Source organism: Sceloporus occidentalis, unplaced genomic scaffold, assembly GCF_023333645.1.
Source record: "Sceloporus occidentalis isolate IW3139 unplaced genomic scaffold, rSceOcc1.0.p SCAF_342, whole genome shotgun sequence".
Lineage (NCBI taxonomy): Eukaryota > Metazoa > Chordata > Lepidosauria > Squamata > Phrynosomatidae > Sceloporus > Sceloporus occidentalis.
Window position 1 is genome coordinate 415,772 of NW_028317322.1, and position 20,160 is coordinate 435,931.

Sequence of the window (20,160 nt, forward strand, 5' to 3'; positions counted from 1 at the left end):
GAAAACGGCTGCCTTCTCTAACATCACTGATTCTGGGGGGGGGGTGAAAAGTGGTCTCCATACCTGAAGGGGCAGATTCCCGGGGTCACACAGTCTGGATCTGACTCCTTCCCTCCCCCCGCTGCGATCAGATATAAGACTCCCAGTTGGTGCTTTTGCTCGAGTATGTTATGGTTGATATCCCTGCTTGAATGCAGGTGACTCTATTAAGTTCTTTATATAATGACAAGTCAAGGTTTCCATGAGGGGTTAACGTTTAAAGGTTCTTATTCCCATGGCTGCCAAAGGATCCTACTGACCGGACCCAGAACCAGAACCTGTTATCAGACGAGACCCATTTGACTCAAATATTCTGCCCATTAAAGGCTGAGGATGTGTTAACCCTTTATTCGCTGTGATGTTAATAGCGATCCTTCATGTGGCGGAGTTGAGTCTGTCTTGGGTTTCAGCACCTTGGCTGCGCAGGACCTTCCCTTACTGAACACGAACAGATATAATTTAAAACATTTTAACTCTTTCATTCAGAGACATATTCTAAAAGATGGAGGGTGCAAATGGCTCCCTAGCGCTTGTTGAGCCAGACCACAACATCGCATCAGATTCATTTTGCTGTTTGATGAAACCATCCAAAAAAATGCTACAAATTCCTCCCAAGATCCTGTCTTAATTCAGCTTTTATTTTTATTTTATTTTTTAAGAGAAATTTGTATATTAAATATTTTTTTACGAATGTATTTCTTACCTAAAATATTACAATTTTTTTTTCCTATTTATTTAAATCGGGACAAATTTGTATAAAAATGAAGAGCCAGACAGACAAAAATCCAGTTTGTTATTTTCTTAGGAGCCAGAAAGTTCCTGTTAACTCGCATCCCCCCCCCCCCCCCCCCCCGCCTGACGATCTCCATCCCCTCTCTTCATCCTCCATAAATATCATGAAAGAGACATTTCTGTAACGGGGTCTCTCCAGGATACAGTACCGAGAATTTACAAACAAAACCCCCAAAGCGCTGATGACAAATAGCTGGCGGGAGCGGGGCGGCGGGGGGCCGAAGAGGCTTCACTTAAAAATGACAAATGTATCTCTGGTTCATCTGAAGAGCCTCCAACGTGCAGCTGGGGGCCGGAAGAGAAGCCGCGGTTACTCCTCACAGGCACATCTCGTCCCTTCATCAACCAAATACCCAGACTTTATTAACGCTTTCTCTCCGACCATTTGTACTAACACCATAGTTGGCAACTGTCCCGCTGTAATCAGGACTGCTGTCCAATGCTATTGTTGTGGTGTTCAGAGCAAGAATAAAACCTCTACCTCCTCTGCCCTGAAGAACAGGAGAGAGGTAGGGATGGAATGGCAAAACTGGGACTGTCCCACAAAAGCCGGGACAGTTCGGAGGCATGTGTTAGTGGGCTATTATGCACACGCATGGAAGGCAATATCAGGCATTGCTGCTGGCACCGTAAGGGTTAATCATGGACCGCGTGGCATCGCACAGCGCCGGGGATATGATGATAATAAAGAATTCCGCCTTGGAACCTCTACAAAGCTTTCCAGCTGGTAACAGAAGGATCACCTCGAGAGTGCCTCATCTGAAGTACCCCGGAGTCTGCCGGCCCGGCAGGCGCTGCGCGTTGGGTAACCATCTGTCCCGGGCTGCGCTGCCCGTCTGCGTCCGTAAAGCTGCAGTCCCCTCTTCCAAACCTAGATTTAGAAGTTCTGGGTGAGTTTGTAGGAAAGTTGTGGTTTCAGATCTCTGACTTCCGTATACATTATAAGGGGTGAACCCCAGTGAGCTTCTGCTGCAGGAAGAGCCTTGTGGGCCCTGTATAATGTATAATTAAATCAATCATCACAGCCTAACCAAACATGAATGCCTCTTAAAGTAACTCTTATCCTCTTTGAGTACTTTGATAAACATTTATCTTATGCGGAAGCTGCAGCCCCAGAGCTACAGCTCCCCAATACCTCTGTGGTCTGCGGATTCTCGCTGCTGATTGGCAATCAGTGTCAGGAAATCAATGTGGCGGATTCCTGTGCGTGAGCATGGAGGTCCCGTTAGACACCCCCCTCCCCATGCCGCATTCACCAAACCTGTGGGGACCGGTTTTCTGGCATGGAAAACAGCTGCGGGATTCTCAGAAGGGGCAAAAAAAATATTGGGGGGTTCTGTAGAATCCCCCCCCAACACGCATTTCCAAAGAACACCCTATTAAAATGAAAATTCCCCATAAACAAAACCTTTAAGAGTGTAAGCGTGAGTTTTAGTGTAAATTTGTGTTAGTATAAAAGTACCAAAATCAGTTTTTTTTAAAGTAAATCTTTAAAGGGCAGCATTTTTAAAATATTTCAGGTCTCTGTAGTAGAAAAAACAGGTGTTCCGACAGATTAATGATAAAAAGTCCTGGAACGTGGATATCGTCCAATAATGTAATCCGAGCCTGGCACAAAATTCCCATTTACATTATTCCTGGAATGTTAGGGGCGGAAGAATTCACCAGTATCAGGCAGCATGTGGCAGATATTAAATATTTACATATGAATAGAAGTTTAAAATGAACCCGTATCACCCCAAAAAAATGATTTTGGTTATTTTAAATCCAGTGTTTGATCCATACGTTGTGCATGTCAGGGGTCTAGCGGGTGTAAAGATCAAATTGTAACATTCAGGGCAGAAAGTAGTGCATGCAGTCCCGTCCAGACACATGGTATGTACCGTATATATGATGTGCGTGGGAACATATAGAGCTTTGCAGCTATAACTTTTGATCTATACATCTGTGACTAATGCATCACACTGTTTTAAAATGAATTTGTAGATGACGGATAACCTTTCATCCCATCTATGTGGTTTGGTTCTCGCACTGGTTGGCACTGGTTGGCACTGTGTCGGGTTGCTTAAACCCTTTCAGGGCCAGAGGGTGGAACATCCAGCGTTTTTTGGCAAGTCTCTGCTGGTAGGAGGATGCACGCCTTTGCACCAATACATCGGGGTAAGATCTCTGAAACATGCAGATGAGAGGTTGGCAAATTCCAATGAAAATTCACCCAATAATTCACTCGTAATCTGAGTTAAAGAGCTGCGGGCGAGCGGCTCCTGTTTGTAAGTACGGCCTAATAAACTTTATTTCCCCCCCATAAAGGCGCAGTCCCCGACACCCCCTATAAAGAAGAATGCATATTAAACTACCCGGTGAGTAACCCTAAACCTCTACTCTGTGAGTACTTTCATTTGCTTTTCTTAGAAAAAGGGAAAAAAAAACACCTGACATGGAAGCTGCAGCCCTGGCACTGCAGCTGCCCTCCTACTCCTCTGTGTTCTTGCCATTGATTGCAAGGAAAGTGCCTCCATTGAAATAAAGGGGGGGGGCTTTCCGTTTATGTTTTCTTATTTAAATGCTTAAAGGTAACAATTGTGCAAACAGTACTTGTCAGACCACAGAGCCGCTTCAAAGCAGCTGCAGCTTCTACCTAAGGAATGCACATTAAAATCCTCACAGAGGGTTAGGGTCACGCAGAGAGTACCTTAATATGCATCCTTCTATAGTAGGGGGTGGCAGAGACACCAAACTGTCTCTCTGAGGTCTCAGAGTTGATTGAGGAGACATTTCCTGAGGCTGGTCCTTCGTAATGCAAGTTAATGTCTGACTCCCTGTTTAGTGAATACACCCCCCTATGATCATAGGTACCCTCTACCAGATCTTCAGACCTTGAAAGATGACATAACTGAAGCATCTGTCCAAATATTATTATTATTTTTTTTTATTTATATAGCGCCGCCATATTCCGCAGTGCTGTACAAAGGATAAATATAATATAACAAGCAGCGCATCACATAATAATAAAATTATGGTTTTCTATCTTAAAAAAGACCTCTGGGTCACATCAAATATACTGGAATATTAGGATTGCATACAATTTCACCTAACAATACAGGCCATACCCAACAATGGACACCATTCTGGCACTGCACGGGTTAAAACATGCCGCATTCCATTTCCTTGCCCCGGCACAGGGGGTAATTTGGAGTTACGGGAGGCCCATGCTTTTGTTTATGGGATAGAAGCATTCTGCTTCATTGCAAAGTAGAATCCGGAGGGTCTCCCCCGGGGAGTAGGAAGGAAAACAGCGAAATTCCGAGAAAGAACACTTAAGAGTCCTCGGCTTTATAGGAAGGCTGGTGTGGAAGACGGCCGTCTGCTTTTGTTGCAGTCAAACGGCAAATTTTTCCACTTTGTTTCACGTGCCGCGTTGTTATTCTTTTATTACATAGTTGTTGGTTTTTTAATAGATTCAAGGTTTTTATTTAGGCGGATAATATAAAGTAGGGTTTATATTGGGTCAGAAGCCAGATTGACGTCAGCGTTCTCGCCCTGCAGGGGAGGCACCGGCCACTGCGACGATCACGACAGCCGCTAAAAATGTTAACAATGACCGTTTGTAGGAGGCACAGCGCGCTTATTTTTATGTTACAAGAAGGTAGAAACTGGTTTTCCACAGGTCACATCGGGTTATTAATGGCGACGCTTTAAGGGTCTTTCAGGAGCCCTATTCCTATCCCATGCATGTTTAGATTGCCTCACTGTATTAGCCTCTTAACAGGGGTGGGCTGCGGTGGGGGGCATTGGGGCAACTGCCCAAAAAAAGGGCTGGTCCCAGTTGAACCAGCCCAATCGCGGAAGAGGGTACACGGCGGGTCACATGACCACAGTGAAAGGATCACACTGTGCGCCAAAGAAGCCTTCGGGAAGAAAAGTGGGCGAGACAGAGGGGGTGAGAGAAAGGGTAAGAGTGAGAGAGATGATATGGGAGTTAGAGGCGGAGTGAGTATGTATGGATGCATGTATGTTACAGTGAATGTGTATGTGTTAGCATGAGTGTGTGCATGAGTGTGTATGTGTACGTGTCCGTGTGTTAGCATGAGTGTGTATGTGTAAGTGTCCGTGTGTTAGCATGAGTGTGTATGTGTAAGTGTCCGTGTGTTAGCATGAGTGTGTATGTGTAAGTGTCCGTGTGTTAGCATGAGTGTGTATGTGTAAGTGTCTGTGTGTTAGCATGAGTGTGTATGTGTAAGTGTCCGTGTGTTAGCATGAGTGTGTATGTGTAAGTGTCCGTGTGTTAGCATGAGTGTGTATGTGTAAGTGTCCGTGTGTTAGCATGAGTGTGTATGTGTAAGTGTGTTAATGTAAGAGTGTATAATGTGTATATGTATGTTACAGAAGTGGGGGCAGCAAAGGGCCGATGGGGCCACTTGGTTTTGCCAACCCTCCACCCTGGCCAAAAGGTGCCACCTCTTCCTTAGCCTCTACCTCTTCGCTGGGAGGCTGCTGCACTTATCTACCACCATTTCAGTAAAGCAAAACATCCTTCAATTACATCTAAGGACAGATTGCTAGAACCTGCCTATCTCACTTCGGGCATTTCTTGTGACCTACTGCTTTGTTTAAACATATTCCACTTAAGATACTTCTCATATTTGGGCTGCCTTAAGTCACAGCTTAAAGGTCCCTGCGGACAGACCCGAACCTGTTCAAATAGTCACGCCTCGTGGTCTTTACTCCTTAGCAATAAAAACATATACAGTATGCACAGTATATAATACAGTAAACCGAGTCCCCGTCCATACAGAGTCTCTGTTATTCTTTATGGAGAGCGATTGCGCCATGGTCAAAACATTAACCTTGGGAGGCGTAATACCTGGATCCACAGAAGGTCAGCTCAGAGGAGAACGAATTCCATCTACATTTATTACTAAAGAAAATAATGTTGCTAAAAACTACATTTTAGGAACAATTCTGTTCTGGAGAATATACTACATTTAGGAGGTTTGGGCAGTTGGGTTGCTTTTCAAAGGCTGAGCGGACAGAATTGTTACACTTCGAGTTCTCGATTAATAGTCGCAAAGTTAGAACTTAAGGTACCTTCTAAGATCCATCTCGGTGGGACCTGCCAAAAAAGCTCAGTAGGATCTTCCAAGGACAAAGATCTTCCAAGGACAAAGCAGTGGCCAACAACTAATGAAGAGATGACCCTCGACCAAATGTTCACAGGTACCAGCCAAGATCTTCCAAGGAAACCATGGTGGCCAGGCCCGGACTGGCCATCGGGCATTTGCCCGGTGGGCCGGGCCGCAGCAGGGCCGGATTGACTTAGCGGCTGATGGAGCTGCAGCTCCAGGCCCCTACCTTAAAATAGGCCGAGTCAGGACCGGACAGACTGGGCCTATGCGGCCTCTACGGCCACATTAACGCAGGGCCCCTTAAGCCCGCCGCAACTGTGACCGAGTTCGCCACTCTAAGGGGCCGGGAAGCCCCCACCAGGGCCAGCCTTACGGGTGTGCGGCTGCACAGGGTTTAAATTAAACCATTTTGAAAATTGCCCAGCCTTTAGCCCTCGAGGGGTTAACACCCCCATCCCGCACAGATACAAAAACACACAATGGATGTAAACTGGAAGCAGAGTAACATCTGACAAACCGCTACTGGGGGGACCTTATTAAAACTAATAGGGAAGACGTGCGGGGCGAGAAGGAACGGAAAAAGTCCTTACTGTGAATTTCTTGTAGAGCTCGTAGGTGAGGAGAGGGTTAGGAAGCTCCCGGAAGTAGAGTTTGCACAGCGACCCCACGCAGTGAATGTCCTGGAGATAGACTTCTCTGGTCAGGTCTGGACACTGGTCCGAGCCAAACTCCTGCCTGAAACGACACAGACACAACCGTAACAGCCTGGAACCGCCTCCCAGCAGAAGTGGTAGAGGCTAATACAGTGAGAAATTTGCTCCTGAATCTAGGAACATAATATGTATAATTATACAGTATACAGGGCCAGCCAAGCTCTTCCTGCCACAGAAGCGTTTATCAGGGTTAGGCTTTCACGTATAGAGTAGTTAAGGGGGTCTGTTCACCGAAGAGAGAGTTAGGGGGAGAAATGGGGGTTTTACCTCCTTGACTTCAACATAAATTCTAAAATTCTGCTGAGAGAAGAGCTTGGCTGGCCCTGTATAATGTATAGTTAAATCAGAAAGATTTAAGTCTCCTCAACTATGCATTCTATAGGACCAGCTTCGAATTAATTTATACATTGTACGGGGTCTCCTCATCCAATAAACTATGCATTACACAGGGCATCCTTGCACCCACTTCGATCCCCAGCATCAGCCGATGACATCAGACACGGTCCTGGCCGGCAGGCTTCGCTTTGAAGATTACCTTAGCTTCTGTATGTTTGATGTCACTCCGGAGAGGCGGTAGATCCCGTCCACCACTCCGTGGGTCTCGATAAACTCCGCGCAACTCTTCAGCACAAGGGGAACTGGAAGAAGAACACAAGAGGGGGTCACCGAAAAGGGGTCCCATACCTATCAGCAGATAACTAACGCCTCATCGTAGAAATGACCCGCATGGAGGCGATTCAGTAAAATATCTTCAATAGATTGTAAGCTCACAAGACCAGGACCCTCTTCTCCTCCTGTACCAGTGTGTTAACGTATATTTTGTATATTGTCGTGTTTTTGTTAGCTTCCCCTATTGTAATAGCGCTACGGAATCTATACTGCGTGGAGTACCCGGGTAATATACAGCACTTAATGAATGAGAATTTTTGTCTTAAATCTAACGTTTTTGGTGCCTTTTGTTAAATTTATATTTTTGTAGATTCTCACGGTTTTCTGCAGAGAATAGAAAGTTCACCCCGTTAAAGAACATATAGCTGGATATCCCATTCACGGCTTTAGACAAACGTCTTCGCCGCGGAATGCTCGGACCGCTCGGGTGAAAGATTCTTCCTTTATAGCATAAACCGGCTATTCCGAGAACATTCCATACAGGGTTATACCGGTGATGCCGTCTCAGCGGTCTGGCCCACGCAGCCCGGTCCCATAACCGGCAATCAAGAGGTTAAAAAGGGAACGCGCTGGTCCCAAAGAAAGAACCCGCTCCGAGGAATGAGAGAAAACACTGACATAATGTTTGTCTCCAGCGGGGATTATGCGTGAGAATTAGATTAGAATGAATTAGCGAACGGAGATAAGAGCCAACCTCACAACTAACGACTCTGTCTAGGAAAAGTACGAGCCCAAACTTATGGAGCAGACAGACCCAACAAGGGCTTTATGGTACAAAAAGGGGAGTTTTTTATCCCTTTTTTTTATTAAAAATAATCTAAGTGGTCAAAAAAAAGGTGGTCTCCTCAGCACAGGATCGGGTTTTATTGTAGATTTTGTGAACTCAATTTTCAACTCTTTATGGCTGAATTCAGCCCAGAATATCGCTCGAGCTCTGACTGAGCATCAGCACGGGCACAGGGGCTTCAGTTCCTAATGAAATATACAGGAGGCAGCCCTGACGCGTTTCACATTGAGTAAAAGGTCAGAGGTCAGGCTGATGGTGAATAACCATTGGCTGGGTTGTTGACATCAGCAGTGATATGATTTATGTTCTATATCGTACTTAACATAGAAGCACTATGCACTGGTAACATGGGAGCGTCGATTTCCAATAAAATATACAGAATAAAACCCCGGCGCGTTTCACACTTAATGTAAGGTTAGGCTGATGTCAGCAAGCATTGGCTGGGTTGTCAACAAAGTGATAAGATTTAGGCTCTATGTAGTACTTTACATACAAACACTATGCATTGGCAAGGGGGGGGGGGGCTTCAGTTTCCAATGATCTATACAGGATCCAAACCTGACGCTTTTCACATTTAGGAGGAAGTTCAAATTGTCCCTACATAATTCACACGTAAAATGATTTATTAGAACTATAATATTCCTAGCAAATACATCCTGTGGGCAGTTTATGAAAAACAAGAACGTGCAGAAAACAAATGTTTTTTTGCACATTCCAACCCAAATAAAAATGTATGATATAAAGACACAAATTACCGGACTATTCTTATTCACGTGAAGTTTTTAGAATTTTTTTTTTTTTAAGTATAAAACTTTAGCAAGTATACAATATTTTTTTCATTCTACCTTTAGAAAGCAGCGGTCAATAAAACCATCAGCAGCTACTTCATAGAAAAAAAAAAACAAAAAACAGCAAAAAAGCATTATTAATGGCCCTGTCTCTCTGGGCTGACCCGCCATATTGCAAATGATAAAGGGTATTTGGGCAGGTGGCTATGCCTCTGGTCCTGCCATCTATCTTATTTGCCCCTCTTCCTTCTCTAGCCAACATCCAACACAGATGTCTCGATCTGGACACCCAAAATGTTAGGGGTGTGCACACGATATAACATGACGTATAATTATAAATATAATAATATATTTTTTTAACTCTATGATATATAATAACTTATTATTATATATTATTTAATTCTAATATTTTTTAATTCTATTTTAATACAGTATTGTTATTTTTAAATTATAATATAATAATCCTCTTTTTTAATTCTATTATATCCTTTTTTGTAATCCTATTATAATATAATTTTTTTTTTATTCCATAATAATATATTAATTTTCTTTTTTTATTCCATGATAATATAATAATATTCTTTTTTTATTCCATGATAATATATATTATATTATAATATAATTATATTATAATATATTATTATATCATATATTATATTATAATATATTATATATTATAATATATTATGATATTTTTTTTATTCTGTTATATATATAATAGTATTCATTTTTCTTGAAAGTATGTAGAATTTTAATATACATCACACTACAATTTTTAGAGGTTTTTCTGCACATGCCATGGGGGGTTGATTATTAATAAATATGAAGGACGATTACCAGTTCTGTATACAGATGGGAGGAAAGGATAATTTATGTAAAATGTAAAAATGTAAAAAAACTCAAGGTTTTTTTTAGAAAAATCCAATCCTCTAGTGTACAGGACTTGTTATTTCCAAAAACATACATTTTCCTTCCAAAAAAATAAAAATCATGCAATTATAATAATAAAAAACCCGGGATATTTTATTTCACATATGTATAGTATCTTCACTTGTAAAAGAAAGCGGAAGAGATAATGATTCAGACAGACGTGATATCGGTGACACGCTAGTCTGAGCCGCGCGGCTGCCAAATGGTAAAGACGCCAAAATCCGAAACATCCAGACGGCAGCTCGAAATTCCCTTACATTTTGCTGATTTCACGGTAAATAGATGAAAAAACAAAAAAACAAAACAAAAAAAAAAAGTGCATCCAGCTGGGTCTGAACCCGGTGGAATCAGATTTAGTACTTTTTGGCCTCCGCAGTTAGCACTTTTGGACAAGATTCTCACAATGTAACAAAGAATGTATCAACATCGTAGATTTAATTATTATGTCGAGAACTTTGCTACTTTTTAAGTGGGCTTTTCTTCCTAATTTTTTTAAAAAAAAATTCTTTAAAAATACAAACTTTATAGCTGCAACATCAAACAGATGCTGAGAAATTCCACAGACCCGTTGTACACCACAGTGGAATATGATGGTGCTATATAAAACAATAAATAAATAATATTATGAATTATTAATAATAATTAATAATGTAGAGGTTAGTGTGAGGTCTATGCCCAGATTGTCATCAAACAATCCAAAAACTTTAATATTCAGTTAGGTGAACCCCTTAATCAGTCGTTGGTCTCGTCTTAGATTCAGGAGCCATATGTCTATCCCCTGCATGTTAATACCCTCACTCTACCACCTCTGCCGGGAGGCTGTTGTGTCATGAAAATCCAAAAGCCACGGGATAAAGTTCAGAGTATATGGCCATTCATATCCCTGTCATTCACGGGCCAAAAGTGACCCTCTGTGGTAATTTAAATGCCCCACTGCTGGGACATTCTTCCAAGTATGTAAGATTTCAAAAGGTCCGTTTCTTTTTAACTCCCCATGTCACGTCGTAAGGGGAACATGTTGGCCCGTGATTTGAGCTTTCCCGCTGCGATCCTGACCGTCTCTGAATTTCTCACCTGTGACTTTACGTGGAATATTGTTTTTGGCGGAGGAAGAGAGGACTCATAAAAACCAGCAGACGATCAGGCCTTGTGCCAGATGTGGGAATTGGCCGGAATGAGGAGGGACTTTAGGATAAATTAAGGAGAACAAGGAATGAAACAAAAGAAGAATGGAGACAAGGTTGGCAATTCATTTACTTGACACGATGGGCTCCCAAATCCACCTAGAAGGCAACATTAAAAGAGGCAACTGGAATAAGAAACGGGACGGATACAGATGTAACGATGTTGGAACCCAGGCAACTTCTTGTAGGGACACTCAAGTCTTCCATGGAGTCCCACCAGTGAAGAATGCGTATTAAAGGACTATTACGCAATCAGCACAAGGAGCTCTTAAAAAACATTGGTTATTGTTCAAGTTTCTACAAAAATTATTCTTTTTTTCCCTGCGAACATCACCAGGCTAAAATGATTTTAGGTTCTTTTTGCATGAATACAGCCAGACCGTATTGGTCGCTCTCAACCATCAAAGTTCAAGTCAAGTGATCCTGAAAGCCTTCACATAAGAAACCTTTTAAGACCCCGAGACCATCAGTTACACCTACATGGAATCTGGATTCTAGAACCTTATCAACAGTTTTCTAGATATTTACTCCACTTAAGCCTGTAGTAGTTTCAATAGTAGTAAACCAATTTTTAATAGGATGTTGACCTAAGTAACAAAATCACATATTGGCTGAAAAAAACAAAAACCGGGCTCCTCATTAGGTCCCCAGTGCACCATTAGCTAATTAGACCTTCGCAACCAACTCATTTAGACTATAAAGGACTCCCTGACTGTCCCCAGTGCACTATTGGTCAATTGGCCAGTTTGACTTCGCAACCGACCCATTTAGACCATGGAGGACTTGCTGACCGTCCCCCAGCGCACCATCTGCGAATTGGCCAGTTAGACCTTCGCAACCAACCTATTTAGACTAGTGAGGACTTCCTGACCATCACAGTGTCCATAGCGAGCCAGCTGCAGCGTCCCAGCTGCAAATGTCCTAAAATCCCGGGGAGCTCATTCTATCCTACAGCACACCGCAGCCACGGGGCATATAAAGAAAACAGATTTGTTCTTGAATAAACCGAAAACTTCTGAGGATGACAGCATCGGCGGACCTTATCTGACAGCTTTTATCTTTTTCGAGATCCGTATCGTTTCTTCTTATGCATCCGAATGAAAAACTGTCAGGATACGTCGTGAAAATGATGTAAAACAAAAAAAAAAAAAAATGTCTAGGAATTATTGCATATAGCCAGGTGATGGTGAAATGCGATGCCATCTCCTGGTGCTGAAGGAGTTAAACTACATTGCCATGGGCTATAGCTGCAAGGGGCAGAGCATTTTTGCCCCGTACCGATCACGTTGGGCTCACAACGAGGCAAACGGGGATGGTGACGGAATCTCGGTGTGTTATGGCAGAACCCCGAGTGCCCCGACCACGGAGCGTAAACCTCGCATGACTTTTTCTAAAGTTACACAATAACCAAAAAATGTTCCGCATCTCCTTCCGTCAGCACGTTGGAAAGGACCCCCCCCCCAGTATGGTAACCTGCTCCGAACGATGTTCTGATAATGTGTATAGAAACAGCAGGAAACAGCCTTATAAATTAAAGAAAACCCCCAGCATTATACGCACTTTAATGCGTATGAATGGTGTCGCTTTTGGAAATTCATGGGTAGATTCGGCAGAATGCCCCATATACATTTGCCCCTTTCCTTGCCCCTAGCTATGTTGCAGACAGGACATGTGTTCGCCTGAGGTGATGCCAGCCAACCGGCCATGTGCTCGGTGTGCCAGGTGGCCAGTCTGGGCCTGTCAATGGGAGTGCTTTCCTGCCACTGCCTGCAAGAAACATCAGACCAAAAAAGGAGGAGGGCTGCTGCAGCAACAGGGCAGCAGCTTCTAGGTCAGGTGTTTTTTTTTATATTACTTTAATATTCTGTATTTCTAAATAAATGTAACACTTTCTAAATGTCAGTTTCATAAATAACTATTAATATTTAGATTTAAAGCCAGATTTATTGTCACTCTAGAGCCCCGCCCCCACCTCCCAAAACAAAAGTGGCCCCCACTTGGCCATTGGGAACGTTGAGCGGTATGAGAGTGGACGTATGTGATTTAAAGGCTACCCACTCGAGTGACGACAAGCTGAGTGTATGAACACAAACAAATCTTTAGTCCTGCGCGACTATCTCCCGCCGCAAGGCCAAGCAGGTAGTTTTATCACTTCCTGTGTACTCTACGACCCAACATTCATTCATTTCCTGGCTCGTTTGTCTAAAGTGCCGGCCAACATTGTTTCAAGGATCTCAGCCTTGGAAGACCCTCTCCGTGCGTTTGCACACAACTTCCTGTTGATGTTAGGCCTCACTTCCTGCCTTTGCAGCGGCACTTCCTGTAAGCCGATATGTAACCCTTTTTTCCATGGTTCTGACAGGGCGCATTTTCCAAGCGAGTCGAAAATATGTATTTTTTTTTTCCTATCACTACCAAATCTTTGCCTTTTTGATAACACAGGAGGTTTTTATATGAGCAGAAAAGTTCCCACCATTTTTATCTTAAGGAAGACATGGCAATCGAACGAGAAAAAATATGAAATTGGTTTGACCGGGGTGTTATTTTTTTCTTTCCAGGTTTTTCCTGCTGTCCGAAAAAAACATTACTCCAACTGAGGAAATTAAAATAAATAATAATAATAAAAAAATATATATATATATAAATTTACAAAAATAATAGTAATAAAAAAAGATATATATATATATATATATATATATAATACTGAATACAATATTGCCTTGTACAGTCTCAAATCCTTAAATCTAAATCATTCCTTGGTCTTAGATTCAGGAGCCATATGCTTACCCCTCACTGTATTAGCCTCTACCACTTCCCTTACGAAAAAATTACTACAGTTTTTCTGAAGTAATACTGCAGTTTTTTGGACATGAAAAAACTGCAATACTGCACTTTTACTGCAGTATTACTGCACATTTACTGCAGTTTTACTGCATTTGTACTTCACTGTACTGCAGTTTTACTGCAGTTATTTTTGTACGGAAGTACAAATGCAATAAAGCTGCGGTACATTGAAGTACAACTGTAGGTTTGCAATATAAAAAAAAAAGTGCAGTAAATGTGCAGTAAAACTGCAGTACAGTGAAATACAAATGCAGTAAAACTGCAGTAAAAGTGCAGTATTGCAGTTTTTTCATGTCCAAAAAACTGCAGTATTACTTCAGAAAAACTGCAGTAATTTTTCGTAAGGGTTCTGCTGGGAAGCTGTTCCACGTATCTACCACCGTCTCAGTAAAGTAAAACTTCCTTACAATACCGCAGCACTCTGATCCTTTAGTGTTAGATTATGACCTCTTGTCGAATGATAAATGCTTATATTCTGGAAACCGTTGGACACCTGAGTTGGTGCGAAAGAAAATTCATCTCCTCTGCAGAGCTTCTCCTCCTCGCACAGATAACTCGCTTTTACCGTAATTGTGTAAATTGGACTCCTAATGAACCCAATCAGTTCGCCTGGAAATTCTGATTTTGTTTTCGCTGCCTGGATGGTTTCCGACGGAGCGTGGCCCGGCCCGGTGACATCATGTCTACTTAACTGCAACACTTTGTGACCTTTAGAAAACGCAAGAAAGGTCCATTTTAACAAGATTTAGTTAAAATGTTTTTCCTGATTTATAGTCGAGGTGAGGAAGCCGATGAGGTTATCCCATCAATCAAATCACACTAAGTACATTATCATGCCTCCCAACTGCCCCGATTTTGCCACTCTATGCCACTGATCGCCGAGCTCTGCCGGGACAGCAGGGTTCAGGTCCGCAATCCAGCCGCCCTGATTTCATGTCTCCGGTGTCCCGGACTGCGCATGTGTGCATGATCAGTCGCGTTGCCAGTCTGAGTGCCACTCGGCATCCCAACCTCCGCAGCATCCGGATTCACCGAGGGGGTTAGAAGTTGGGAGGACTCCATGATGGATGCGTCAGAATTACGATGGGTGCGGCTAACGGGCAAAGCTTGAATAGTAGATTTAAATAATGATTCAGGATGTCGTATGTCTATCCCATGCATGTTTAAATTCCTTCACTGTATTAGCCTCTACCTCCTCTGCTGGGAGGCTGTTCTACTCATCTACCACCCTCTCCATGAAGTCAAACTTCCTTCCATTCCATCTCAGCCTCTGACCCTCTAGTGTTAGATTCCGGTCTCCTGTTCTAACTTTTCTCCTCCTTTGAAATAAACGTCCCTCCTGTCCTTTGTTAAATCCCTTTGTGTATTTAAACGTCTCTCTCCCGTCATCTGTCTCTCTTCTCTCCCCCAGCCGGATAAATTGAGATCCGTCAGTCTTGTTCTGTGACTAGAAGTTACTGATGAATGTCGTTAAGCGACAGTTCGCAGCGACGTCTCCATCCGACTCCTCGGGGTTAAAGATGGCTTTCTTGAAGTTAAGCATAGCGTCTTCCATACATAATGATTAGCGGTTGGTCAGCAGGGTAGGGAACGGGCCGCGTGACCACGGAAATGGCTTCCATCGGGGAAACATTGGAGGATCGGTGTCCTTGAACATTCCGTGGCTCGGAGCAGAGAGAACGGATTCAGAACAAACGCAAAAAAGGGGAAGAAAAGAACATCGCGGCAAAACAAGAACAAGCGATGACCACAACACACGAGCGAGAAGGAACGCGAGACGCCCAGCAACCCGTCCAACATCTGGCTGCATGCCACGGCTACCGATATGGCAAGCGATTGAGCCCACTAGGGGCATACCTTCCATGTTTCCTGGTTTTTGCAGGACAGTCTTAATTTTTGAGCACGGTGCCATGGAACGGTTTGGGAGATCCTCTCATCTCCCCTGACCGGCCCAGGGGGGCATTTAAAGCAATGGTAACACCTGGCAACACTCCAAAGCCGAGCGCCCCAAGGTGGCTCTCTGGGGTAGGTCTTGGGTGCGTGACGCGTGTTACCTCAAACAAGGTGGCTTTTTTTTTTTAATTGGCAGTTTTTAGTTACTTTTTAAAACTACATTTGAAAATAGAAACAACTTGGAATTGAGCGTCTATGGAAATTCTACAAACCGATTCACCCCTCTGAGTGCCGCGCCCCTGACACCAGTTACAAGCTGAATAATAAATCAATTCATTTCAAAGCGTATGGAAAAGAAATCCAGTAAGGCTCAAGGGCTTCGTTTGTTCGCCTCATTTTTTAGATTGCAAGCTTCTGGGTAATGTCCCAATTATATGTTTGTAGCAGTTTGTCTATGGAATGATGTCATAATAACGTATAACGAGTCGCGTGGTAATAGCGGAACAATGGCCAGGAATAATCCAGTGCTCTCTCTGGCAACCTGCAGAATTAATCTCTGTATATTGTTACTATATTATATAGTGCCATCATATTCCGCAGCGCTGTACAACATATAACTCTCACTGGGTGTAAAGGGGCTGACTCACGCTCGCATTCTCAATAACAAACATCTCTATAAATTCCGTTTACGAGTGAACGAGGGACGCAATGTGCTTACGGTAAGCAAAAAAGTGGCAAAAGCGTCTCACCGCACGGCCACTAAAATAAACACATTTATGTTAATAAGGGAATGTCTTTGTTCACCCCGGATTCCCCTTTTCCATGCTATAGAATGGGCTTTCTCTTTATACCACTTTTTTTTTTAATAGTCGAAAAACAGCAAAAAAATAAGAAATAAATTATTGCATATTTCTAGTGGGAGGTGTAATAGTTTGGTTTTTTTAAAATATTATTTTTTCAATTTTTAGACTTTTTTAAGACAGCAGATCCATTTGAGGTCTTTATTATTATTTATTGTTTTATATAGCGCCATCACATTCCGTAGCGCTGTACAATGGGTAGACAGGACATAACAATCTGACTTACAGAGACAACAGGTGAGGAGGGCCCGGCTCAAACGACCTCACAGATCTTTCACCGATGGAACTGGATGGTACTCCTTATGATGTCATGGTGACATCACTGAAGTTTAATTATTAATTATATTTAAAAAAAAATTATATATTTTTTTAAATATTTTTTGAATAGAGGGGAACAAAAATGTCTCCCTCTTTTCAATGTGATCCCTGCTGATCACAGAGTGATCAGTAAGCAGGGCTCCGCCGCTCTGCTTTGCCGTACCTGCTTAGGAGGATCTAGATAGATTCGTAAATGCATAAACAGATAAAGGGACTTGCTGAAGTACAGACCATGCAGATTGAGGGAAGCTGCTGCAGCAGAGCTGCATCTTCTGTATCGGATAAGTGCTTAAGCTGATAATAATAAGACGATCTTTCAGATTTACTGCCGACCTTGCCCTAAGTTAGAATCATAAATTAAGCATGCCTTGTATATTATTCCCTTAACGATGTTGCGCAATATTCCGCCATGAGATGGAGAGAACACAGATGTGTCCGGGGTCCTGCGCACGCTCACTGTGCACTAATCACCATTTCCAACTCCGTCTCAATCCAATTACACGAGCGATTTAGGCTCTTCGACCCATCTGCTGCTCGCCAGGGACGGGAACTGCAAAATGTAATTGAGTTAAGGTTTGGGGAACATTTGGAACATGATTAATATGGGGCCGCTTATTACATTACATGAAAGAAAGAAAAAACTAGAAACGAACATCTCGCCCGCTTAGGGGCTATTCCTGCCAGAAATTCTCACTTTAATTACTATTTGAAACGATTACAGAAAGGCCAAGAAGTTCTGAAAATAAAGCAAAAAAGCATTGGATATCATGCCATACTACTTGTTTTAGATTAATCCTATGGTGAGCCAGACCACAATAAGTTACAAACGGATTGAAAGAAACCGGCTGATTTAGTCTTAGATTTAACAAATTAATTACAAATTTAAAAAAAGGGACCTCGCTATTTTTCACTATAATTAATACTGAATAAATAGCAACATTTCTAAAGATAGAACTTATTTTTTTTATTATTATTATTATTTATTGTTTTATATAGTGCCATCAAATTCTGTAGCGCTGTACAATGGGTAGACAGGACATAACAAGTAGTATGTAACATAACAATTTGACTTACAGAGACAACAGGTGAGGAGGGCCCGGATCAAAGAGCTTACAATCTAGAGACAGAGAAACAACCAATGCAATGACAGTCATGCCCATACCCGGGATTCTCCGGAGTCTCCGAGTCACTTTCTGCTTTCTCCGGGGAAGTGAGCAGCGTGTGACCACACCCACTCTCCTCCCACATTCCGCCTACTCCGAGCCCACTTTGACAGCTAGCCCTGCCTCCAATGTGGAGCAAGCCCCACCCTTACACAAAGCCACTCCCCCCCCCCCCCCCCCAGAAGCCGCAAAGCTCAGATGATTAAAAAGAAAGGAAACAAGACTAACATTATAATCCAGCAGCTGATGGCGGAAGTATTAAAAACTTTATATTGTTGAATTTTTTTTTAAATGTATATATTTTTGAATTCATTTTGTCCGTTGAAAATAAATATGTTAACTCTGGAAATATCTGGAGCTTGTTTCACGTCGTCACCCCTGTAACATTATGTCAAAGAACCCCCAATTAAGGCATGAGTAAAAGTTATTGTGCATTAGCCGGGAGCGGAGAAGCCTCGGCCGTGAACACAGAATGGCTTCTTTGAGTCGGCGTTTGCACAGAATGGTGCCATTTTTGCCGTGTAGCTGGAAGTAAAAATTCAGCCCACGATGTCCGCGCCGACGAACAAAAGGCCCTCTCAGAGCCTTCCCCTGCTCTCCCGAAAAAAATCAGGGCAAAAGTTCCCCTCGAAGACATTCCGGCCGCGGAAAGAAAAGGCGAGTCAAACTCTCAAGCTATGAAAGAAATGACTATCACGGGGCTTGGACCGCAAGGAATTTTCGTATCGCTGTTTAGCGGTTTTTAGAGGAGTCCATGCAATGCCCCATTGTTCTGGATCTTCTAACGAATCTCCACCGGCATCATGTGCCCGAGCGATTCCGCCGGAGGGGACATTCTGGATACATGAGAATCCACAGAGCGGTCCCACGGAGTGTGGGAAACGGAACCCGGGTTTATTTACAGTCCGGGGTTTAAATTCATTTTCAATTTATAATCATTCGTGAAATTCAAGGAATCCAAAAATACATTTGTCAATTCGGACCAAAAATAATGTTGTAATTATTTATTAATACAAATAATTATTATTATTAATAAGAGTAATACGTGTTGTTTTAGTGTTCTAGCGGTAAAGTATTAAATTATTAATGGGGTTTATTTGGGGCGGTTTATTAAAGAAAACGGGAAGAATGTGTAAAGGGATGTAGATCTATACATTGTGTATATATATATTTATACACATACATACATATACACACACTACCGCTGTTCTTATGGAAAACAGGGAAATTTCTAGCTGTAAAATAATTGCAAAATGGTTTCTAACGATCAATTTGCCTTTTAAACTTAAACTTGGATCAGCAAACACAACGTGCCACTGAAACAGAGGAGTGATGGGAGTGATAAAGGGCCACTGGAACAGAGGAGTGATGGGAGTGATAAAGGGCCATTGGAACACAGGAGTGATGGGAGTGATAAAGGGCCACTGGAATACAGGAGTGATGGGAGTGATAAAGGGCCATTGGAGCCCAGGAGTGATGGGAGTGATAAAGCGCCATTGGAACACAGGAGTGATGGGAGTGATAAAGGGCCATTGGAACACAGGAGTGATGGGAGCGATAAAGGGCCATTGGAACACAGGAGTGATGGGAGCGATAAAGGGCCATTGGGACACAGGAGTGATGGGAGCGATAAAGGGCCATTGGAACACAGGAGTGATGGGAGCGATAAAGGGCCATTGGAACACAGCAGTGATGGGAGCGATAAAGGGCCATTGGAACACAGGAGTGATGGGAGTGATAAAGGGCCATTGGAACACAGGAGTGATGGGAGCGATAAAGGGCCATTGGAACACAGGAGTGATGGGAGTGATAAAGGGCCATTGGGACACAGGAGTGATGGGAGTGATAAAGGGCGTCTGTACGCCTATGAAGAGATTCCATGAAAAATCAGCCGTTTCCAGCTACAATAGTCATTTACAGAATTAACCCCGTCTGCGCTGGATTCTGATCAATTCCATGGACAAAATTTACTTTTCTTTCAAAAACAAGGAAATTTCTAAGTGAACCCAAACTTCTGAACGGTAGTTTATGTATAAAGCAGAGCATGGTGGCCC

At 42.7% G+C, this 20,160-nt stretch overlaps 1 protein-coding gene across 1 annotated transcript in view; it reads right to left on the reverse strand.

The window, feature by feature from the left end:
* Nucleotides 1-20,160, reverse strand: part of LOC149274277 (rho GTPase-activating protein 31-like) — a 57,991-nt gene that overhangs the window by 22,427 nt on the left and 15,404 nt on the right. The window contains exons 2-3 of the mRNA XM_089505685.1: nucleotides 7,206-7,308; nucleotides 6,548-6,692 (exon numbers count right to left, since the gene is read on the reverse strand). Of these exons, the coding sequence (XP_089361811.1) occupies nucleotides 6,548-6,692; nucleotides 7,206-7,308 (248 nt within the window). The remainder of the gene's footprint in view (nucleotides 1-6,547; nucleotides 6,693-7,205; nucleotides 7,309-20,160) is intronic.